We start from the raw sequence: 25,530 nt of genomic DNA, 5'->3' as shown, positions 1-25,530 counted from the left end.
TATTTAATGGGTAAAGCTATTGTCGGGATAATATTTGTTTAGTTTAAAGTGACTCCATCCCCCGTTTTTATGGACAACATAAATAGTCACCACTTGACTTTAAGAAAAAATCTCAATGTTACTGCTGACATGGAGATCCTGAGTCAGGTGCCCATCTCTGCACGAGCTTCCACCAGTGACACCCATTAAGGGATGTGCCCTTAATTTATTTGCTTCATGGGTCCTTTGCTTAGATATTCATGGCAACACATTGCTATTAAGAACTAGTTGGTTTATTAGCAAAGGTTTAACAATCACATTACACGTTACAGTTCATCCACCAGGCTCACAACTACCTGCCTCATCGTGGATCCCCTGAACCCAACTGGCTGGGGTTTTATTGAATCTTCTGAATGTCACGTGACTGGCTAAGCCACTCCCAACTCAATAGCTCTACAACTATTTTAGTTGAACAGTAATACAAGCTCCCCCTATTAAAGAGGCACTAAACCGACAAATAAACAAATTAAACTTTCGACATTAAGTGATTCAAATTAAAATTTGGTTGGCGGGGGTAATGATGCACTCTAGTCCCTCCGGTGCCAACCTCTCGCGGAAGGCCGCGAGCGAACCGGTGGATACCGCGTGCTCCATCTCCAGGAATGCCCTGGCTCGGATGTAACCACGGAAGAGAGGCAGGCAGTCGGGCTGAACGACCCCCTCGACCACCCGCTGCCTGGACCGGTTGATAACAAGCTTGACCATGCCCAGGAGCAGTCCTACGAGGAGGCCTTCCGAGCTGCCCACTCCCCTCTGCACAGGGTGCCCAAAGATCAGGAGCATGGGACTGAAGTGCAACCAGAATTTGAGGAGCAGCCCCTTGAATTATTGGAAGAGGAGCTGCAACCTCACATAATGTTTCTGCCCGCGATCGAACTAGAGACCTTTTGCCTGTAAAGCAAATGTGATAACCACTGCACTACAGAAACCTATGGTCAACAGCTCTACAACTATTTTGTACTGTGAGCATACTCACAAGTGTGTACATTACACTGTGTACCCCATAATAGGGTTGGCAGCTTCAAATCAGGCTGTGAGCTGCATGATCTCAGGAAACTATGCATTGGGCAGGAGTTATAAGATTTTCTCTGATCACAGCATTTGTTAAATAAACCTTTCATTCAGGTGCATCAAAAGGAAAAGAGTGGCTAAGGTAAATGTTGGGCGCCTAGAGGATGAGACTGGGGAATTAATAATGGAGAACAGGGAAATGCAGAGACGTTGAACAAATATTTTGTATCAGTCTTCACGGTAGAAGACATCCCAATAGTGGATAATCAAGAGGCTATAGGGAGGGAGGAACATAATACAATCACTATCACTAATGAAGTAGTACTCAGTAAAATAATAGGACTAAAGGCGGACAAGTCCCCTGGACCTAGTCCTTACTACTCGGGGGATCAAGGAGTATGGTGAGAAAGCAGGAATGGGGTACTGAAGTTGCATGTTCAGCCATGAACTCATTGAATGGCGGTGCAGGCTCGAAGGGCCGAATGGCCGACTCCTGCACCTATTTTCTATGTTTCTATGTTTCTATGACCTGATGACTTACATTCTACGGTCTTAAACAAGTGGCTGCAGAGATAGTGGATAGTTGTAATCTGCCAAAATTACCTGGATTCTGGGGCGGTCCAAGCAGATTGAAAAACTGCAAATGTAACGCCCCTATTGAAAAAAGGAGGCAGACAAAAAGCAGGAAACTATAGACCAGTTAGCCTAACATCTGTCGTTGGGAAAATGCTGGAGTCCATTATTAAGGAAGCAGTAGCGGGACATTTGGAAAAGCATAATTCAATCAAGCAGAGTCAGCATGGCTTTATGAAAGGGAAATCATGTTTGACAAATTTGCTGGAGTTCTTTGAGGATGTAACAAGCAGGGTGGATAAGGGGAAACCAGTGGATGTGGTGTATTTGGATTTCCAGAAGACATTTGGTAAGGTGCCACATAAAAGGTTACTGCACAAGATAAAAGTTCACAGGGTTGGGGGTAATATATTAGCATAAATAGAGGATTGGCTAACTAACAGAAAACAGAGAGTCGGGATAAATGGGTAATTTTCCTGTTTGCAAACAGTGACTAGTGGGGTGCCGCAGGGATCGGTGCTGGGACCTCAACTATTTACAATCTATATTAATGACTTGGATGAAGGGACTGAGTGTAATTTAGCCAAGTTTGCTGATGATGTAAAGATGGGTGGGAAAGCAAATTGCGAGGAGGACACAGAAAATCTGCAACAAGATATAGACAGGCTAAGTGAGTGGGCAAAAATTTGGCAGATGGAGTATAATGTGGGAAAATGTGAGGTTATCCACTTTGGCAGAAAAAATAGAATAGCAAATTATTATTTAAATGGAGAAAAATTGCAAAGTGCTGCAGTACAAAGGGACCTGGGGGTCCTTGTGCACAAAATACAAAAAGTTAGTCTGCAGGTACAGCAAGTAATCAGGAAGGCAAATGGAATGTTGGCCTTTATTGCAAGGGGGATAGAGTATAAAAGCAGAGAAGTCCTGCTACAACTTTACAGGGTTTGGGTGAGGCCACACCTAGAGTACTGCGTACAGTTTTGGTCTCCGTATTTAAGGAAGGATAGACTTGCCTTGGAGGCTGTTCAGAGAAGGTTCACTAGGTTGATTCTGAAGATGAGGGGTTTGACTTATGAAGCTAGGTTGAGTAGGTTGGGCCTATACACATTGGATGCAGAGAGGATATTTCCACTCATAGGGGAAGTTAAATCTAGGTGACATAGTCTCAGAATAAGAGGCCGCCCATTTAAAACTGAGATGAGGAGGAATTTCTTCTCTCAGAGGGTTGTAAATCTATGGAATTCTCTGCCCAGAGGCTGGGTCATTGCATATATTTAACTTCCCCTATGAGTGGAAATATCCTCTCTGCATCCAATGTGTATAGGCCCAACCTACTCAACCTAGCTTCATAAGTCAAACCCCTCATCTTCAGATTTTTGAGCGATAAGGGGATAAAGGGGAGTGGGCAGGGAAGTGGAGCTGAGTCCATGATCAAATCAGCCATGATCTGATTAAATGGCAGAGCAGGCTCGAGGGGCCAGGTGGCCTACTCCTTATTTCTTATGTTCTTATGTAATATCTACGCTTCCACTTCCATAGTCAACATATCTGGGATAACATATCTGCAATCTGTATGATCTCCTGGACTAGTTTCCGCCTCCTGAGGGGGTCGGAGAGAAATTTTCCAGAGTATTTTTACCCCTATTGGCCCTTTCCTATGATTTTCGTGTCTCTCTGGAGATTACGTGGCTATGGGAGCGTGGGTGGGGGTGGTGGAGAATTGGGAGGGTAGTGTCTAGTCATGATGCTCCAGTCACCATTTATGTTTTTTGAAACAGTCAATCAACTTAGCATCTTTACTGATAATCTATCTTATCTGTGAGGTAAGACATTCTTCCAAACCCTCGCCTTGCTTGAGACTCACTAATTTGGTAATGCTGTACTCTAGATCTGTGCAAAGGGACCAGTGGAATACCAGGAATGGTCTCCTTGGTGTGTTACCTCAGGTGGCAGCTGTGGCTCAGTGGGTAGTGCTCTTGTCTCAGAATCCGAAGGTTGTGGGTTCAAGCCCCACTCCAAAGACTTGCACACGTGATCCAGGCTGACATTCCAGTGCAGCACTTCAGGAGCGCTGCACTGTCAGAGGTGCTGTCTTTCAGATGAGATGTTAAACCAAGACCCCACCTTTCTCTCAGGTTGATGTAAAAGATCCCATAGAGAATTTGAAGAAGAATTGGGGAATTCCCCTCAGTCTCCTGACCAACATTCATGCCTGAACTCACATGAAAAACAAATGATCTGGTCATTTATTTCATTGCTGTTTGTGAGAGCTTGTTGTGCATAAATTGGCTGCTGTGTTTCCCACGTTACAACAGTGACTACACTTTTGTAAGTACTTTGCTGGCTGTAAAGTGCTTTGGGACATGCAAAGGTGCTATATAAATGCGAGTCTTCCTTTTTTCTCTCTCTTTCATCTCTTTCTTTCTCTCTCTTTTTCTTTCACTCTTTCTCACTATTGATTAAGAGCTCAACCCTCTGTATATACAGCAAATGCTAGTGCACACACAATAGAGAATGCCACACTTAATGAAGCATCTTGAATCTGCAAAGAAAGGGTGAATAGACTGGCTATTCTAAGTATAATAAGGCAATCATGCCACATATAATGGCATTGCAACAAGCAACACAGTGATGGTTCCGAAAATGAATGGTGTCACTTGGTTGCCTGTTGATAGAGACTAGTCAAGTATTACTGACCTCAAAAGTAGATTATTTGGATGGTTCTCATTCTGGTTAAGCTGTTTCTTAACGTTTCTTCTGGCTGGTGAGGCCAGCGAAATTGTAAGTGTGTTCCTTTTGAACTACAAACGGAGTTCTGCCCCCCTCCCCCACCATTTGTTTAAATAGATTTGTGATCTGTCTCACGCTTTCGATCATAAATCTCACTGCGACTAATTCCCAGTGCTGAACACAAGAGACAACAAAGCGTAGGCAGCTAAACATTACCAGCGATGATACCCGTTGGAGTGCACATCTGATAAGTCCCTCACTTTGCAGGTAAGTGTTTCTCCATTCACTTCTAGGCCATTGAATAGCTGTGTTAACGGTGAGCTATACTCTTATCACCCTTGTTTTCTCTAGTCCACTTGAATGAATGATCTAAAGTAGTGTGCCCTTTTGTCCTGTGTGTCAAGTGCTTAACTAGCTCATAAAGGCTGGCTTTGATTTCTTTGTGTTGTGGTTATTGCCCTGTGCTTCATTCTACAGGTTACTCTTCTTCACAGCCAAGTGGCTTGGGAGCTGTATTCAGCTGCGTAAGAAGGCTTTAAGACCCATATTAACACTCCAGCGATCCCGGTGACATTCTATGAAGCCCAGAACAAGAGGACACAACCTTAAAATTAGAGCTAGGCCGTAATGGGTGATGTCAGGAAGCACTTCTTCACTCAAAGGGCACTGGAAGTCTGGAACTCTCTCCCCCAAAAGGCTGATGGTCAATTGAACTTTTCAAAACTGGGATTGTTAGATTTTTTTTCGGTAAAGGTATTAGGGGTTACAGAACCAAGGCGGGTAGATGGAGTTAGGATACAGATCAGCCACGATTTGATTGAGTGGCAGAAGACACCCGAGGGTGCCTCCTCCTGTTCCTATGTTCCTTCCTATGTTCCTCAAATTAATCTATTTTTAGCGAAGTCGAGTGTGGTTTAAATGCTGGCCCATGACACTGGAGAGCATTTCCCTGCTCTTCAAATAGTGGCCATGGGATTTTTTATGTCCACCTGAAAGGGCAGACAAGGTGTCGGTTTGAAGACTCATTGGAAAGACAGCATCTCCGAGAGCGCTGGCACTGCGAGTCTCGGCCTAAATATATGCTTGAATCCCTGGAGTGGGAAATTAACCCATGACTCAGGGGCGATAGTGCTACCAGTGAGCAAGGCTGACAAGATCCAGTCCCTTTTCCCATTACACTAGACTGTGCCTTTGTTATTACTCAGGGCCCAGAAGAGGCGAGGACCCAGGGGCAGCACTGGTCAGCCCACACTGCGATCTATGGATAGTAGGAGCAAGTGCGCGCACTAAGCACGTCCAGCAGAGCTTGGTCTCCAGTCGTCTTGGTTGAACCTTGCCACTGGATCAAGACGTAGCTCTGTCACGACTGTGTGGTGGCTGGTGTGCAACGGCCACCCCATATTAAAAGAATCCCGCACAGACATCTTCCACCCTTCAATATGTAGTTCAGGACCTAGAATGTCAGGTTCCGCATTGAAACATCTGTGAACCCATCCCTTTTTGATATGGAAGCAAGTCATCCTCGATACGAGGGACTGCCTAATACTATACCTATGTTCCTGTGTTGCAGCCACAACCATGCCAACAGCGCACAGGCACATGGGGCAGGCCCGATGCCTTCTGCGGCACGTTGCCAGTCTTGTGCCACTGTGGAGAGGAGCAAAGCTTCTTTCCTTAGACAGAGGAAGGGTCAATCAATGAAACAGTGTACTCATGATCTGCTCCCGCATACCTCCAGGTGCTCAGGTTAGGATGTATTGAGGAGAGGCCTGGGAGTGCTGATATGGACATTCTCGCGATGACGAACAGCAGCTGTCATAGGGAGACCAGGGACCATGGAAGAACGGGAAATAGAAAACAGAAGAAAAAAGAAAGACTTGCATTTCACGGCCTCACGATGTCCCAAAGCACTTTACAGCCAATGAAGCACTTTTGTAGTGTAGTCACAGTTGTAATATAAGAAATGTGCACAGCAAGCTCCCACATACAACAATGTGATAATGACCAGATAATCTGTGTTTGTTAGGTTGATTGAGGTATAAATATTGGCCAGGACACTGAGGAGAACTCCCCTGCTCTTCTTCAAATAGTAGCCATGGGATCTTTTACGTACACCTGAGAGGGCAGACGGGGCCTCGGTTTAACATCTCATCCAAATGACGGCACTCCGACAGTGCAGCACTCCCTCAGTACTGCACTGGAGTGTCAGCCTAAATATTTGTGCTCAAGTCCCTGGAGTGGGTGTTGAACCCATGACCTTCTGACTCATAAGGGCAAGTGTGCTGCCCACTGAGCCGCAGCTATATTTCTATAAAACGTCTTATGATAACAATCGTTAATGTAGATCTTTTACTGTAAAATTCAATTTTGTTCTGTATCTGATAATATTTTAAATACAAAGTCTCGGCATCAGGACCATTGTTAAAACAACTTATTTAATGTTTTATTTTGTTCTGTGATTTCTGTAGATTGTTAAATGTTTGCAGATGACACCAAAGTGGAGGGATAGTACTGTGAGGGTAGATCGTAGCAAATAAATGTTTCCCTGTTCACTTCTGTGGCAGTGTTAAAAGTAAGCATCTACGTAGATAGATCTTCCAATTATCAAAAACCATGTACAGCCAGTATGCTCCTGTGTTATTTTTGCACACGAGTTTTATTTTTATTAGTTCCTGGGATGTGGGCGTCGCTGTAAGTCCTGCATTTATTGCCCGTCTTGTAGATGGTACGCACTGCGACCACGGTTCGTCGGTGGTGGAGGGAGTGAAAGTTGAAGAGGGTGAATGGGCTGCTTTGTCCTGGATGGTGGCGAGCTTCTTGAGTCTTGTTGGAGCTGCACTCATCCAGGCAAGTGGTGAGTATACCAGCACACACCTGACTGGTTAAGGGGAGCTGTGTACAAGCAGCACACATGGGAATGGAGTGCGAGTGCACGTGAACCTCACCGATTGGAACATCTACCCAGTATCAGTGGGTTCAATGGCTGCGGTAGCGCAGTGGTTATGATACTGGACCAGGCCAACATCCCCAGCATTGAAGCACTGACCACACTCGATCAGCTCCGCTGGACAGGCCACATTGTTCGCATGCCACACACGAGACTCCCAAAGCAAGCGCTCTACTCGGAACTCCTTCATGGCAAACGAGGCAAAGGTGGGCAGAGGAAACGTTACAAGGACACCTCAAGGCCTCCTTGATAAAGTGCAACATCCCCACCAACATCTGGGAGCACCTGGCCAAAGACCGCCCTAAGGGCGTTGAGCACCTCGAGTCTCATCGCCGAGAGCATGCAGAAATCAAGCGCAGGCAGCGGAAGGAGCGTGCGGCAAACCAGACTCCCCACTCACTCTTTCCTTCAACTACTCTCTGTCCCACCTGTGACAGAGACTGTATTTCTCATTTTGGATTGTTCAGCCACCTAAGGACTCATTTTTAGAGTGAAAGCTAGTCTTCCTCGAATCCGAGGGACTGCCTATGATGAGTAATCCAGGAGTAGGTGAATCCCAGTTTGAGAATTTGAATTTAGTTTTTTTTAAAATCTGAAGATAAAAAGCTGGGATCAGTAAAAGTGACCATGAAGCTGTCGGATTGTCGGAAAAACCCAACTGGTTCTTTAATGCCCTGTTAGGGAAGGAAATCTGCTGCCCTTACCCGATCTGACCTATATATGACTCCAGCCCACACCAATGTACTTGACTCTTAGCTGCCGCCTGAAGCGACTGTGCAAGCCACTCAGTTGTACAAAATCGCTAGCGGTTTAAGAAGGCGGCTCATGACCACCTTTTCGGGGCAACTAGGGATGGGCAATAAATGCTGGTCTTTCCACATCCCGGGAATGAATAAAGACCAAAAAAAACCCCGAGAAGGGCCCAGAAATTCTGTAGAGTCCTATCGGTTTCTCTCTCTCTAACTCCAAGGTAACCGCAAAGAGCAATCAATTTGTTGTTAAGGTTGTTCTTGGCATATTGGTAATACTGGCAAGGCCCCGTTTATTGCCTGTCCTTAGTTGCCCTGAGAAGGTGATGTTGGTGGGCCGTCTTCTGGAACTGCCGGTTTGTAAAAATTGCTTTGTTTTTTAATAACGGAATGGCTTGTTATGCCACTTCAGAGTCAACCACAATGTGTGGGACTGGAGTCACATGTAGTACAGGCCACATTCCCTTCCTTGAAGATCATTAATGAACTGGTTGTGCTTTTACCACAGTCAGGCAGTTTTCGTGGTCATTTATTTTCCTGGAGCCAGTCCACAAATGGCCAGATTTGTTGAATTCAATTGCACAATGTGCCATGATGGGATTTGAATCCTTGACTTCTAGGAATCATAGAATCATAGAAATTTACAGCACGGAATGAGGCCATTCGGCCCATCATGTCCGACCAAGTGCTATCCAGCCTAATCCCACTTTCCAGCTCTTGGTCCGTAGCCCTGTATGTTACGGCACTTCAGGTGCACATCCAAGTATCTTTTAAATGTGGTGAGGTTTTCTGCCTCTACCACCCTTTCAGGCAGCGAGTTCCACCCCAGACCCCCACCACCCTCTGGGTGAAGACATTTCCCCTCAAAACTCCTCTAAACCTCCTCCCAATTACTTTAAATCTATGCCCCCTGGTTATTGACCCCACTGCCAAGGGAAACAGGTCCTTCCTGTCCACTCTATCCAGGTCCCTTATAATTTTATACACCTCAATCAGGTCTCCCCTCAGCCTCCTCTGTTCCAAGGAAAACGATCCTGACTGCCTATTTCCACCTCCGTAATATTATCCGTTCCCCCGCTTCCCTTCTTCCACCTGCCTCAGCTCATCTGCTGCTGAAACCCTCATCCGTGCCTTTGTTACCTCTAGACTTGACTATTCCAATGCACTCCTGGCTGGCCTCGCACATTCTACCCTACCTAAACTTTAGGTCACCCAAATTCAGCAGCCCGTGTCCTAACTCGCACCAAGTCCCGCTCACCCATCACCGCGTGCTCGCTGACCTACATTGGCTCCCGGTTAAGCAAAGCTTCGATTTCAAAATTTTCATCCTTGTTTACAAAGCCCTCCATGGTCTCGCCCCTCCCTATCTCTGTAATCTCCTCCAGCCCCACAACCCCCGAGATGCCTACGTTCCTCAAACTCTGCCCTCTTAAGCATCCCTGATTATAATCGCTCAACCATCAGTGGCCGTGCCTTCAGCTGCCTGGGCCCCAAGCTCTGGAACTCCCTCCCTAAACCTCTCCCCCTCTCTTTCCACTTGGTGATCTCCTGGACTGAGATTCATTTGCCTGAGCAGGTCGGAGAGGAGTTTTCCAAAGTATTTCTTCCCCTTATTATCCCTGGATTTTTTATATAAGAACATAAGAACATAAGAAATAGGAGCAGGAGTAGACCATACAGCCCCTCGAACCTGCTCCGCCATTTAATACAATCATGGCTGACCCGATCACGGACTCAGCTCCACTTCCCTGCCCGCTCCCCATAACCCCTTAATCCCTTATCGATTAAGAAACTGTTTATCTCTGTCTTAAACTAATTCAATGTCCCGGCTTCCACAGCTCTCTGGGGCAGAGAATTCCACAGATTTACAACCCTCTGAGAGAAGAAATTCCTCCTCATCTCAGTTTTTTCGATGTTTTCGTCACCTCTCCCAGGAGATTAAATGGCTGTGGGTGGGGGTGGGGGTGGAGCTGGGAGGTGGGAAGTATCTAGTCATGATGCTCTGCCCATCATGAGTGTGGGGCATGCTTGATGGACCAGCTGGTCTTTTACTGCCTGTCATTTCCGGACATTCGCTAAATTGTCACTATAATCCAAAGAGAGTTTAATATATATATAGACAGAAATACATGTGGCTATAGCAGAGAGACAAGTGTGGGTGTTTCCCCTCCACATGATCGAATAGTCCTAATCACATTTACCCACCCTGTTCCCATATCTCTACACACAGACAAGAAAACATACCGCTGTATTATCAACTGTGTGTAGGTTCCTTAGAGGGTTCTCGGTCTGGTGTGTAGGAAGTGGAACGATTTCATTACAGCGGTACGTTTTCTTGTATGTACTGCATTTGCTTTTCCTCTGCCCACCTGGGGATCACTTGCCGTGTAGAAGTCCCGAGTAGAGCGCTTGCTTTGGGAGTCTTGTGTCGGGCATGCGAACAATGTGGCCCACCCAACGGAGCTGGTCGAGTGTGGTCAGTGCTTCGATGCTGGGGATGTTGGCCTGAACGAGAACACTGACGTTGGTGCATCTGTCCTCCCAGGGGATTTGCAGGATCTTGCAGAGACATTGTTGGTGATATTTCTCCAGTGATTTGAAGTGTTTACTGTACATGATCCACGTCTCTGAGCCATACAAAGCCTCCTTGATAAAGTGCAACATCCTCAAAGACACCTGGGAATCCTTGGCCAAAGACCGCCCTAAGTGGAGAAAGTGCATCCGGGAGGGCACTGAGCACCTTACGTCTCGTCGCCGAGAGCATGCAGAAAACAAGCGCAGGCAGCGGAAAGAGAAACATAGAAAACATAGAAAATAGGTGCAGGAGTAGGCCATTCGGCCCTTCGAGCCTGCACCACCATTCAATATGATCATGGCTGATCATTACCTCAGTACCCCTTTCCTGCTTTCTCTCCATACCCCTTGATCCCTTTAGCCATAAGGGCCATATCTAACTCCCTCTTGAATATATCCAATGAACTGGCATCAACAACTCTCTGCGGTAAGGAATTCCACAGGAACAGCAAACCAGACTCCCCACCCACCCTTTCCTTTAACCACTGTCTATCCCACCTGTGACAGGGACTGTAATTCCCGTATTGGACTGTACAGTCACCTGAGAACTAACTCTTAGAGTGGAAGCAAGTCTTCCTCGATTTCGAGCGACTGCCTATGAAGAGTATCCACGTGAAGGGATATGGGAACAGGGTGGGTAAATGTGATTGGGACTATTCGATCATGGGAAGGGGAAATGCTCACACGGACTGTCTTGTTTCTGTGTTGTAGCCTCCTTGTATTTCAATGTATATATATATTAAACTGTTCTTGGATTATAGTGACAATTTAACGAACGTATGAAAATGACAGGCAGGAAAAGACCAGGTGGTCCATCTTGCATTATAACTTCAACACCATCTGTTTAAACAAAAAAAAATAGACCTTGATGGACAGTGAAAAATTGAAGAGAAAGGTTTTGTCATAGACCTTCATCTGTTGACTTTTAGCCCAGGTCCCAATTGTGAAACTCCCTCTCTAAAGTGCTGCTTTCTCAAAACAGCTTTCACTGAAAAAGGGATAGCATCGTGAAATTCAGTCCACAAAACACAAAAGTTCAAGTCCCTAAGGGAATCAAGCGATATGGGGATAGGGCGGGAAGGTAGAGATGAGTTAGAAGATCAGCCATGATCTTATTGAATGGCGGAGCAGGCTCGAGAGGCCTTACGGACTACTCCTGCTCGTAATTCTTATGTTAACATGTTTTATTGGGTAACTAAATGCCACGGTGCATTGGAGCATATTCTTTTATGTCTGAGACCTGGGTTCAGATCCAGCCCAGACTGATGTGGTATAGGTCTCCTCCCTCTGTTAACTGGAAGGGTCCTATTAGTTTTGACCAGTCTCAATCCCATCCGACTGGATGTGGATCTGTAGCACAGATTGCTCTTCTCGCTCAGAGAGGTCATAGGATGGTTGGTATGGGAAATGGGAAGAAGTGCCGCAATACTGCAGTAGGTCTGGGCAACAACAACCGGCATTTATATAGCACCTTTAACATAGTAAAACGTCCCAAGGTGCTTCACATGAGCGTAATCAGACAACGATTGACACCAAGCCAAAGAAGGAGACATTAGGATGGGTGACCAAAAGCTTGGTCAAAGAGGTAAGTTTGTAGGAGCGTCTTAAAGGAGAAGAAATAAACAAAGAAAGACTTGCATTTATATAGCGTCTTTCATGACCACCAGGCATCTCAAAGCACTTTACAGGCAATGAAGTACTTTTGGAGTGTAGTCACTCTTATAATGTAGGAAACAAGGCAACCAATTTGCACACAAGCAAGTTCCCATAAACAGCAATGTGATAATGGCCAGATAATCTGTTTCTGTTATAATAATTGAGGGTTAAATTTTGGCCCAGGACACCGGGGATAACGCCCCTGCTCTTCTTCGAAATAATGCCATGGGATTTTTTACATGGCCTCTGTTTAACATCTCATCCGAAAGATGGCACCTCCGATTGTGCAGCACTCGATCTTTTGATGCACAAGGCCCTGGAGTGGGACTTGAACCCACGACCTTCTGACTCAGATGTGAGAGTGCTGCCCACTGAGCCACAGCTAGAGAGGCAGAGAAGTTTGGGGGGCGGGGGGGGGGGGGGGGGAGGGGGGAAATTTCAGAGTTTAAGGCCTAGATGGCTGAAAGGCACGACCACCAATGGTGGAGAGAAGGAAATGGGGGATGCACAAGAGGCTAAAGGTGGAGGAACCCACAGAATTTTCAGAGGATTGTAGGGTGGAAGATAGGGTGGGGTGAGGCCATGGAGGGGTTTGAGGAGTAGAGGCAGCTTCACTCTGCATCTGGCTGTACTGTACCTGACCTGGGAGTGCTTGCTGCTTAAACTGAGTGCCTGAAATTGAACAAGCTTCACTCCCTAGCACCAAACATTTCTTAACTTGTTAAACACTAAAAAAAACATTAAAATGTCCCAGTAACCTATTTAATAACAACAGAATGTGATTAATGCAGCATTTATATTCGCCCAAAAATTGTGGCCTCTCTGGATGCCTTTTGACAGAGCGCACACATCCGTGGAGAAGGACATTGGCGGGGCAGAGATTTGGGCTATTTGCCCAGCGAATATCCTTCAAACTCTGACGCCTGGTAAAAGCAGGCGTATAGCTTACTTTTAGCAGCATAAGAGTTTTAAAACATAGAAAAATTAAAAGTTATTACTTATTTTTATATTAAAACCTCTCTATGAAGGTAAATTTATTTTTAACACTATTAAAACATTTTTTTTAATTTCAGAAAAATTATTTTTGTCTCTAAAATATTTAATTTAAAGCAATTTCTATTAATTTTAAAAAAGTGAAGTGCTTTTTTAAAATTTATGTGTGTGTTTTATTCGATTTTAGGAGTATTCTCATTGGTAGTAATGGGAGCTCGGAGCTCAGAGTTCCTATTACTGTGAATGAGAATACTACATTGTGATTGGTGGTCCAGGCCCACGTGATCCCAGGATGCGCATACGATCCTGGATGACATGGGCCTCTGCACTGGGCTGTGCAGCTAGGCCTCGGAGCGCAAGTCTACGTTACTCCGGGACCACCAGATATTTACGTTGAAGAAAATTCGATCGGAGGCATCCGCTCGCAGGAAGCCTCCAACTACAACTTCGGTTCATGGTTGCAATTTGATTCAAAATCTAGCCTGGCATTTGTTCTTACAATTATACTGCTAAATCCAACTACCTTAAACCCAGAGCCAGACACATAGACCTCAAACCAAATAGGACTGGTGAGTTGCATTTAGCAGCATGACTGGGATCACATCTTGGAATCTGAAATAAAATGGCACCAACATAAAATCAGCTATATTCAGTCAAAATACTAAATCTGGTATAAAAAAATGATGTACCTATTTGTACTGCACTTTTTTTGACAGATATGTGACAAGCCCCGCCCCTGTCAAGCTCCGCCCCCCACCCCCCCCTGAATCATTCCATACACGTGGTGCCGAAAAGCAGGACCTGAGGCTCCGACTCTCTGCCCCGCCGGCGGGCCTAGGGCCGAGAGCGGTGGGCCTGGGGCCCAGAGGGAGAGGCCGGGGTACAGAAAGATAGGCTGGGGAGAGAGAGAGAGAGGCTGGGGGGGGAGAAAGAGAGGCTGGTGGGTGGGGGGAAGAGAGAGAGGCTGGGGGCGAAAGAGAGGCTGGGAGGTGGGGGGAAGAGAGCGAGGCTGGGGGGAGCGAGAGAGAAGGCTGGGGGGGAGAGAGAGAGGCTGGGGGGGGAGAGAGAGAGAGGCTGGGGGAGAGAGAGAGGTTGGGGGGGGAGAGAGGCTAGGGGGTGAGAGAGATAGGCTGGGGAGGGGGAGAGAGAGGCTGGGGGAGAGAGAGAGGCTGGGGGAGAAAGAGAGGCTGGGGGAGGGAGAAAGAGAGGCTGGGGGGTGGGAGAGAGAGAAGCTGGGGAGAGAGAGAGAGGTTGGGGGGGAGAGAGGCTAGGGGGTGAGAGAGATAGGCTGGGGGGGAGGAGGGTAGAGAGAGAAGCTGGGGGGAGAGAGAGACTGGGAGGGGAGAGAGGCTGGGGAGAGAGAGGCTGGTGGGGGAGAGAGGCTGGGGGAGAGAGAGAGAGGCTGATGGGGGGGGGAGAAGAGAGAGGCTGGGAGGAGAGCGAAAGGCTAGCGGGGGAGGGGAGGGAGAGAAAGGCTGGGAGGGAGAGAGAGGCGGAGGGGAGAGAGAGAGGCTGTGGGCGAGAGAGAGAGAGGCTGGGGGGGGAGAGAGAGAATGGAGGGAGAGAGAGAAGTTGGGGGGTGAGAGAGAGAGAGAGGCTGGAGGGGAGAGAGAGAGGCTTGGGTGGGGGGGGGAGAGAGGCTGTGGGGGAAGAGAGGGAGACTGGGGGGAGAGAGGGAGGCTGCGGGGCAGGAGAGACTGGGGGTGTGGAGAGAGAGGCTGGGGGGAGCAAGAGAGAGGCTGGGAGGGAGAGAGAGAGAGGCTTGGGAGGATGAGAGAGAGAAGCTGGGGGGAGAGAGAGAGAAGCTGGGGGAGAGAGAGACTGGGAGAGAGAGGCACAGGTGGGGAAGGGGGGGGCGTTGGGGAGACACAGGTGGAGGATCGGAGGGAACTCAGGGAAGACGGATCACCCCTTACAAGGGACATCGTTGAAGTGGATGGTATTCAGAAGTCACTACACTGTCATTATTCACTTCATACCCAATAAACCTGTTAACAATCCGTACACAATGCCTGCCCCATCTATGGTGGGGTGAGGAGGGCGGGAGGGGGGGAGGGGAGTTGGGGGAAGGATACACCTGAGCTAGGGTAAGGCACTTTGGCTGGGGGAGGCATGCACTTGGACTGGGGTAAGGCACTTCGGCTGGCCTTTGCTGTCTTCTGGGGAGCTCTGTCCTCTGTCACTTCAGGAAGTCAAAGTGGATCGAGTCACAATTTGCAAAGTCAGTGAGATCTTGGGATGGGGGGGGGGGGGGTTCCAGTTACACATTCCTGTGAAACTTCAGGGTGTGGCTTATTCTCCAAGGGGACCAATCATGGACAAAGGGTGGCCATTTTGGCAGTACAAATAAGCAGGTCCATAAAAAAAATTGCTATAGTCAGCCATGGCTCAGTGGGTAACACCCTCACCTCTGAATCAGGAGGTTGTGGGTTCAAATCCCACTCCAGGAACTTAAGCATAACAAACTGAGTCTGACACTCCAATACTAGTGCTGAGGGAGTTGTACTGTCGTCTTTTGGATGAGACATTAAACTGAGGTCTGCTCTCTCAGGTTGATGTAAAAGATCCCATGGCATTATTCTGAAGAAGAGCAGAGGAGTTATGCCTGGTGTCCTGGGCCAATAATGATCCCTCAACCAACATCACCAAAAACAGATTATCTGCTCATTATCACAGTGCTGTTGGTGGGAGCTCGCTGTGCGCAAATTACTGCAGCTTTTCCCACATTACAACAATGACTACACTTCAAAAATGTACTTCATTGGCTGTAAAGTGCTTTGGACGTCCGGTGGTCGTGAAAGGTGCTATATAAATGCAAGTGCGTCTTTTCTTTAAATTACTAAACCTGGTTTAAAAAAAACACATTACATTCAGTCAAATACGAAGCCTGGTTAAAATTCCCTCTTCACGCAAATATTAACGAAGACACACACTCGCAAATACACAAAAAGGCCTTTTCAGTCCTGCACGTTTAAGTCATCATTGAAAGATAAAAACATTCACTGACTCTCAAGTCTAGTAGGAGGTGGGTTGGTCAATGATCCAGCGTTTATTGCAGCTAGAAAGCAAGGAATGGGCTTCACCAAACCCCTCGTAAATTGATTGTAAACACCGTTTGCTTGAAGAAGGTGTAAACCCGCCATATTTTAATCCACCTGCCCTGTCTCTGCTATCAGTGGATTGATGTCTCGCGTCCCAAAGAGTACAATGTCTTTACACAGCTGGCTGGGGCAGCTAGAGCCAGCGTTGACGCAGAACCCGTTATCTCTTTTCAGGGAAAAGCGGTTAAATCATGGAAAGGAAAAGGAGGCTACGGCGCTGTGGGGAGGGAGCGGTACTGTGGGATTGGCTCTATCAACGAACCAGCGCAGACATGATGGGCCGAATAGCCTCGTTCTCTGCTGCAAACAGTATGTGTCCAGTTCTCCAAAAGCCTGTTTGCTGACTATTGAACACATTAGCTGCCCTGTGATCGGCGGTTTAAGAATGACTTCCACCACACTGCCTCTCTCGCTCTCTCAGCCTTGCTGCCTAGCTCTTGTTCCTTCCAGTCTCCGGTTGTGACGACTGGGCTACATTGTGTGCAGTTTTGGTCTCCTAATCTGAGGAAGGACATTCTTGCCATTGAGGGAATGCAGTGAAGGTTCACCAGACTGATTCCCGGGATGGCAGGACTAACATATGAAGAAAGATTGGATCGGCTAGGCTTATATTCACTGGAATTTAGAAGAATGAGAGGGGATCTCATAGAAACATAAAATTCTGACGGGATTGGACAGGTTAGATGCAGGAAGAATGTTCCCGATGTTGGGGAAGTCCAGAACCAGGGGTCACTGTCTAAGGATAAGGGGTAAGCCATTTAGGACTGAGATGAGGAGAAACTTTTTCACTCAGAGAATTGTGAACCTGTGGAATTCTCTACCACAGAAAGCTGTTGAGGTCAGTTCATTAGATATATTCAAAAGGGAGTTAGATGTGGCCTTTAGGCTAAAGGGATCAAGGGGTATGGAGAGAAGGCAGGAATGGGGTACTGAAGTTGCATGATCAGCCTCGAAGGGCCGAATGGCCTGCTCCTGCACCTATTTTCTATATTTCTATGTTTACACCAGACACGTTAACTCTTGTCTTTTTTCATCACACAGAGAGATTCAACACTAGCAAGCACCATGCTGTCCGGAAATAATCTCCCAACAAGTACCCGAAAGGCACCAATAATCTCATTGGAAACTGAGGCTAGAGTCTATTCACATTTGGGACATTCATTTAAAGGGCTGTGGGGAAAAGTGAAGCTATGGGGAAAGAGCAGGGGGAGTGGGACTAGGAACATACGAAAAATGATGGGCTGTCTGCCGTGTTATCCTTCAGTCAGGGGGAGTTTTCGACACAGCCGGTGGTTTACGGAGCAACTCAAACCGGTTGGGTTCAAGACATTTATGACAAGGATTAGGGATTGGGATTATATTTGGGATCAGGATCTTTGTAAATGAAGAAAGCCTGTCCTACATAATTGCGAAAATGTATTAATTGCGAAACTAATTGGATCGCTCTTTCAAAGAGCCGGCACAGGCAGGGTGAGTCAAAAGGCCTCTGTGCAGTATACACCTGGATGTCCTGCCTGTTCGCCCACACCTAGCTGTGCTAATTCATTTCGACAACTGGGATCTGCGTATCTCTGTCTATCGCTGGGCCGCGTTTGTCATTTGACACAATCTGAAACGCTATATTATAACTGATTCATTTTGAAATGAGAAAGGGTTTTACCTGTATTCTCCAAACTTTCGGCTCAAGTTCCCGGTCCAAATGATTACCCGGGAGGTACAAACTCTAAACTGATCCGTACAACACATTGCCCGAACTATTTAAACAGTGTTTTAAACAGTAATGGCCACGCGAAAGGAATTGAATAATTTCACGTTCCATACATTTAAAACGGATCAAATCTTTTCTTCATCTACAGAAACCCTGATCCCAAATATAATCCCGATCCCTAATCCTTGTCATAAATGTATTTAACCCAACCGGTTTGAGTTGCTATGTGAACCACCGGCTCTATCTAAAACTGCCCCTGACTGAAGGACAACACGCCTCCGACACCTGTGTTTATATTACATTTTGATTATATTTATCTCTGGGAACCAAGAGATAGAACAAGAATCCCTCAAAATAAGAGATTTAATGCGTGTCCTGGACTTTTCTGTTAGAAGTCTGTGCCTTATTAATTGGTGAGGGTTGGCTCCCGATTTAAAAATTCTAGCTATCCATGTACCCAGGTTCGTTTTTAAAACAATTATTTCACGGGATGTAGGCATCGCTGGCAAGGCCGGCATTTATTGCCCATCCCTAATTGCCCTTCAGAAGGTGGTGGTGAACTGCCTTCTTGAACCGCTGCAGTCCATGTAACAGCGGTGTTAGGGAGGGAATGCCAGGATTTTGACCCAGCGACGATGAAGGAACAGCCGATATATTTCCAAGTCAGGATGGTGTGTGACTCAGGAGGGGAACGTGGAGGTGGTGGTGTTCCCATGCGCCTGCTGCCCTTGTCCTTCTAGGTGTTAGAGGTCACGGGTTTGGGAGGTGCTGCAAAGAATCCTTGGCGAGCTGCTGCAGTGCATCTTGTATTTGGTACACACTGCAGCCACGGTGCACCGGTGGTGGAGGGAGTGAATGTTGAAGGTAGTGGATGGGGTGCCGATTAAGCGGGCTGCTTTGTCCTGGATGGTATCGAGCTTCTTGAGTGTTGGAGCTGCACTCATCCAGGCAAGTGGGGAGTATTCCATCAGATTGTTAGTGAATCATTCTGAGCCCCCTGTCAACCTCCTGCCCCATCTCACAAAGAAGGCTGATAGAAGTTTATAGATTTATGTTACAAAAAGTCCCAAATTTGCCTGAATATGACTCCAAGTATCAACACCAAATTCGCAATCTGCTATGGATCTTGGTACGATTACAGCCTACTGTCTACATGGTATCAAGAAAAGCCCTTCAGGGATATGGGGCAAAGGTGGGTATGTGGCGTTAGGTCACAGATCAGTCATGATCTCATTGGAGGGGCTGAATGGCCCGCTCCTGTTCCGAAACATATATTCAGTCTCATGAGTTATCAGACGAATTCAGCACGAAAACTATTGAACCCATGCAACTGTAATGTGTAAAATCCTACAAATTCAACGGTTGCGGGATTAAGTTGAATACCTCAAGTGTGGCCCGCGAGATTCGGAAAGTAAATCGGGCCACATAGCAGGGTTTTCAAATATTAAGTGGGGGAAACAAGCGTTCAGCGATATCGGCAGATCAGTTAATAGATCGGCCTCTATTTCTCCCTGGGATAATGCTCTCTGATTCCCGAAACCTTTTTATAAGTGTAGATACTGAAATCTAGAGAAACGGGACTGGCTGACTTTAATCAAATGTGTCGCCATGTTTGGATTTGCCTTTAAGCCACACGGGGTTATCAATTTAGTATTATATTTCATCGTAGAGTTTCACACTAAAGCACAAAAGGCCATTCGGCCCATCGCGCCTGTGCTAGGTCTTTGAAAGAGCGAGACAATTAGTCCCACTCCCTCAACTCTTACCCCAGAATTGTTTTTTTCCCTTTTTCAAGTAAATATTTCTTCAAGATAATAATATTATTTTTTTAATGCGTTGTGTGTGTGTGAAACAGATTACATTGCTTACCCTGAAATCACACGCCAGCTGCCTGCTGTTCCCCACTCCACAATAAACACAGACAGCCGCATGCAAAACATCACACGCTCAAACTGCCTTCCTTTCTGTTTTCCGTTTCTCAATTTCGAAGTCTCCCGCAGCGAGCGACCGGCAGAGCAGGCAGTGTGTGTGTGTGTGTGTGGAATGTGTTGTAAATGTATCTCTCACTCTCTAAAATCAGACCGGACAAAAAGATGGGGGGTGGAAACAAGTTAGGAATCTGTCGGCTAAAGTTAACAACAATACATACAATATTAATCGTTTAAGATGTATAGTATTTCAGTTCCGTGCAGCTTTTTAGATGTGTGGTCATGCCTTTGAACCTCCCCTAATTGGTATCTTTCTGTCTGTCTCTAACTCACTTCGTCTCTCACTCTCTCAGTCTCTGTCTCTGTCTTTGCTCTCTAACTCTTGTCTCTCTGCTTTCCCCATCTCTGTATTGTTATCGTCTCTCTGTCCTTTTCTCCTCAGACCAGTCTCTCAATCTTTCTCCGTCTGTCCCCCAGCCTCATTCTTTCCTCCTTTACAGCTCTCTATCAGTCTCTCTCGTTCTTCCGGTCTCTCTTTCCGTGTGCTCTCTCTCTCTATTTCAGTTTCTCTCTGCCTTCTGTCTCTCTGGTCTTTCCCACTCGGTGTCTCTCTCGCTGTATGTCTCTTTTCATCGTTCAGGGTGCAATCCCCGTACATACACAATTGTCTCTAACGTGTGTGTGTGGGTGTGTGTGTCTAGTCTCTCTCGCTTTGTGCCTCCGCTCTCCTCTGGCAGCTTGTTGCTCCCCGTGTATAGTGTATCTAATCGCATTATCTGCACCCACACACACTGATCTCTTCACTCTGGCTAATGGGCCGAGAAACAAGCCAGTTTCAATTGCAAATTGAACCAATTTCTTTAACAAGCAATTAGCCTGACAACGACAACTTCCTTTGACAAGGTTGGCCTCTTTACACAAATAAAACAGGCCGAACTCCTGACAACTCCCACCAGGCAAGCATGGAGAATATCGCACCACATTAGTCATATACTACAGCTTGTTCTGATTCTGTAGATGTTCCATTTATTTATAAAATCTATCACACAGATCTATGCACACGCACAAATTATAAACAGATAAATGCACACACATTATATACAGATATATGCGCACACATATTCATGTATAACTACATACGCATATATATTATATACACAAATTATTTGCGAATATATATATGTAATTATATGTGTGTATGCATATAATCTGTATATATAATCTGTATATATGTGTGTATGTGTGTATTTATATAATATATATAATCTATCACACAGGTATATGCATACATACATATTACATATTATACACACACATGTATATATACACACACATTTAATGTGTGTGTATACGTACACGTATATAATTATATATAAATGCACACACGTGTTATATATAATATATAGAAATAGATACTGGCACACACACATATAATTATGTATATATACAGATAAATGCACACACCTTTATAGAAGTTATATATACAGATATACGTGCACAAACACATATATGTGTATATACGTTACAACAATGGCCAATGAAAAAGTATTTCGTTGGCTGTAAAGTATTTTGGGGTGGTCCGAGTTCTTAGAAAGGTGGATAGATAGATAGATAAAAATGTATATATATATGTATTGCAATGTGTAAGCACCCCTCTCTCCTCCGCTCTTCCCACCCCGGAGAAAATGAAAGAGAGACATTTTGTAGCATGCAGTCCCGACCAGTCGGTACCGCGACGATTACTTCGGACCCAGAGTAGATTAAGGAGCTTAATCCCACTTCAATGTCAGAAGCGACGGACAAAAGGGGGCCGGCGCTTTCCCCCAGACTCAAACGTTCCGACACACACTGCCCTTTGCAACTGTTCCTTCTCAAAGACAAAAACAGATGCAGCGACAGAACAAAGCGGCCCCGGCCCTCAAAAGAAACCTCTCTTTGTCACAACTTTGGAACTTGGATGTAACACACAGGCTGAATGGACAGTCTCTTTAAACTTGTACATCTGGGAACCTCGTTTAACAGACGAGGTTAACCAAGTAAAAACCCGAAATGAATCCCGACCTATAGCAATATTTCTTCCCCATCACAATTCGATGTAAAAAAAAATTGTAAGCGGTCAAATAGTCATCTGAACAGCCGCTAATTTAATCTTACTTTTCTAAAACAGTTTTTTGTGTGTCTCCCTACGGGACAGGGCGACTCCCAAATCATATTCTCAGGAGATAATTAGGGCAAAACAAGGAGAGAAAAACGCAAATAGAAAAAGCAACGCGCAAGTTTAAAAAAAAGTTTGTTGCTAACTTTTGCAACAAATTAACTTGTCTCTGATCCTATTTTCATAGAATCTTACAGCACAGGGGTAGGCCATTCGGTCCATTGTGCCTGTGCAGACTCTTTCAATGAGCTAGCCAATTAATCTCATCCACTTTACCCTTTCCCCATAGCCCTGAAAATATTGCCTTTGAAGTATTTATCCAACTCCCCTTTGAAAGTTACTATTGAATCTGCTTCCACCGCCTTTTCAAGCAGTGCATTCCAAATCACAGAATATTTCACCGCTTACAATTTAAAAAAAAATCGAATTATTATGGGGAAAAAATATTGCTATGATCGCGAAAAATTTCGGGGTTTCACCTTGTCTGTTAAACGAGGCTCCCAGATGTACAAGTTTAAAGCCCCTCTAGCTTTATTTGGCCTTAAAATCTCTGTGTCCTCTGGATACAGACCAGTGGAAACAATTTATCTTTATTGACTCTACCAAAATCTCTCAATCTCAAAAGACATTAAATCTACTCTGTTCTAACGAGTTTCTCAAGCATTAAAAAAATGTTAAATTTTGTAACACATAAGAATGAAATCATGGAAATTTATCATTTTCAACACGAGTGTATTTTTAAGTTAAGTGTTCTCAAAGTTGCACAAAGTTTTTATTATCTAAAAAGTAAGTTTTTCCTTGTGAGTTAAAGTCAGACGGTACTCACTGCTGTAGTCGGGTAGTCTGGGGATCATCATCCCAGCGGCTTGAGCCCGAAGCCAGTGGTCTAGCTGGAAGGAGCCGGCCGCCGCGGCCGCCTTCAAGTGCTCCGGGTGCGGCTGGGGTAGCTGCGGGAAGGCGCCGTACGACAGAGCCGGGTGGTGGGCGCCCAGGCCCGGGTAGGTGTAGACCGGGTGGCCGTACATGGCAGGGATGGCGGCGTGGGACAGGGCGCCGAGTCCCGGGGGTTGCAGGTTGAGCAGCCCGGGTTTGGGGACGATGCTGCTGGCCAGCGACAGGGCGCCCGGGTTGCCCCGGGGAGAGGGCGTCTCGGTGCGGATGCAGGAGCCCGGGCTGCCCGCCGAGCTGTCGGGCACCGAGCTGGGGCTCAGGACGGGCGGGGAGGCGCTGGGCAGCGCCCGGGGCGGCTCTTCGGCTAGCAGGGCGTCGATCCTGAAGTTTTTCGATTTATCCATGGTGTGGGAAGCGGGAAGGCGGAGAGGGTAGGGTGTTGGAGATCTAGGGAGCTTCCCTCTCGCTGTGAGGACCTGGGCCAGCCGGCTGTGCTGTATAAAACACGGCGCAGCCAACCTAGGACCGTCCCACCTGTGGACACTGCCTCCAGCACTGACTACCTGGAGATGGCCGCAACTCCCCTCGCACTGTTACTCGGGACAGGGCAAGTGTCCTTTGCAACACCCACTGCTACTCTCCTCTACACATGGGCCACTTACTGACCGTCCCTCTCTCTGTCTATCTCCCTGGGGGGAGATGGGGGGGGGGGGGCAATGACAATCCTATAGTGTCCCACTTCTTTTTCCTTTAATTTCTCATAATATTATGTTACTCTGTGTCTTTCACTCTATTTTACACTCTCGATCTCTGACCGTTTCTGAGTGTCTCTCTTAATCTGCGACTCTCCCACTGCCGTCTCTCTCTCCCTTTCTCTGTTTCTTTCTGTCTCTCTTAGTCTGCAACTGTCTCTCCGTTTCTCTCTGTTTCTTTCTGTATCTCTTGGTGTGTGACTGTCTCTCTCTCCGTTTCTCTGTTTCGTTCTCTCTCTCTCTCTTGGTGTGCAACTGTCTCTCTTTCCGTTTCTCTCTGTTTCTTTCTGTCTCTCTTGGTGTGTGATTGTATCTCTCTCTCCGTTTCTCCCTGGTTCTTTCTGAATCTCTTGGTGTGTGACTGTATCTCTCTCTCCGTTTCTCCCTGGTTCTTTCTGTCTCTCTTGGTGTGTGACTGTATCTCTCTCTCTCCTTTTCTCCCTGTTTCGTTCTTTCTCTCTTGGTGTGTGACTATATCTCTCTCTCCGTTTCTCTCTGTTTCGTTCTCTCTCTCTCTTGGTGTGTGACTATCTCTCTCTCCGTTTCTCCCTGGTTCTTTCTGTCTCTTTCTCAGTCTGTAACTGTCTCTCCGTCTCTCTTGGTTTCTGTCTCTCTTGATGTGTGACTCTCGCTGTCTTCTCCCCAACACTCCCTCCCTCTTTCCTTCCGCGTCTCTCCCTCTCCCTTTCTTATCTTATTTCCACTTCTACTTGCCTGACATATGTTTTATTTCTTCCCTTTTATCCCTGTGTTTCGGGGAACGCCAAACTGTCTGTGTTGTAGGTTTACTCGCTCCACAGTCGCATCTCCGCTTGTGTGTGTCCCTGTCTCTGTCTCTCGGGGCTGTAGTGACCCAGAGTCCCTTGCCTTTGGACCTTGGCAGTCTGGGGACAGGGGAGGGAATACCTTTGCTTCGGTCCCTGCCCCTCTCCACCGCTTCCCCGGGGACCAGAGCCGCATCAAACGGCCTCTAATGAACTGATCACCCCCTCATTTCCCTCACGCCCGGCCACGCTGTCGCCAAGTCCGGAGAGCGAAAGGCTTAAATATTCACCCGATTCTCATGTCAGGGTCAAGACACAGCACCAGAGCGGAGGAGAGAATGGCAGAAGCGACTCGTTAGTTTTGCGTGGAACTTGCTCAAGAGTGTTTAATGAGCATTAAATAAATGTCTTTCCAAATTTGAGAATGTGTTTGCAAGAATAAATGTATTTTATATACAACAGAAATCACAATTTTCGTTCATTTCCATATTATATAAAATAGATATTGAGAGAGACTGAACATCAAAAATAATTTCTCGGTTTCTGATTTTTAAATATCGGAAGCTAGTTTTTAAAGTCTCCACTGTTTTAAAATCTTAACTCTCCCGATCCTGTTTTGAGCTGATTTCACACACACACACACACACACACAGTGGCGAATTTTCGTTTAACAAGAACAAAATTGTCTCAAATCTGAGATTGACAATTATTACAGGGATGTCGGGGGTCGAGTACAGACAGGGACCCCCTTCTCACTCACTCCCTCCCTCAAACCATCACATAGCCAACAGGATGCCACATGTATGATGCAGAGTCTCCAGAATTGTTGAGGCAATATGGAGAAACTGTTTCCAGTGGCAGGGGTGTCTGTAACAAGAGGACACAGATTTAAAATAACTGGCAAAATAAAACAGAGGAGAGATGAGGAATTTTACACAGCGAGTTGTTATGATCTGGAA

At 46.3% G+C, this 25,530-nt stretch overlaps 1 protein-coding gene across 1 annotated transcript in view; it reads right to left on the bottom strand.

Moving 5' to 3' along the window:
* mnx2b (motor neuron and pancreas homeobox 2b) overlaps window positions 1–23,459 on the bottom strand; it is a 68,022-nt gene extending 44,563 nt beyond the window's left edge. The window contains exon 1 of the mRNA XM_070874334.1: window positions 22,991–23,459. Coding sequence (XP_070730435.1) covers window positions 22,991–23,459 — 469 coding nt within the window. The remainder of the gene's footprint in view (window positions 1–22,990) is intronic.
* Window positions 23,460–25,530: the final 2,071 nt, after the last annotated feature.

The sequence above is a fragment of the Pristiophorus japonicus genome, chromosome 3 (assembly GCF_044704955.1).
Source record: "Pristiophorus japonicus isolate sPriJap1 chromosome 3, sPriJap1.hap1, whole genome shotgun sequence".
Taxonomy (NCBI): Eukaryota; Metazoa; Chordata; class Chondrichthyes; family Pristiophoridae; genus Pristiophorus; species Pristiophorus japonicus.
This window is presented reverse-complemented; position numbering and strand designations above follow the sequence as displayed.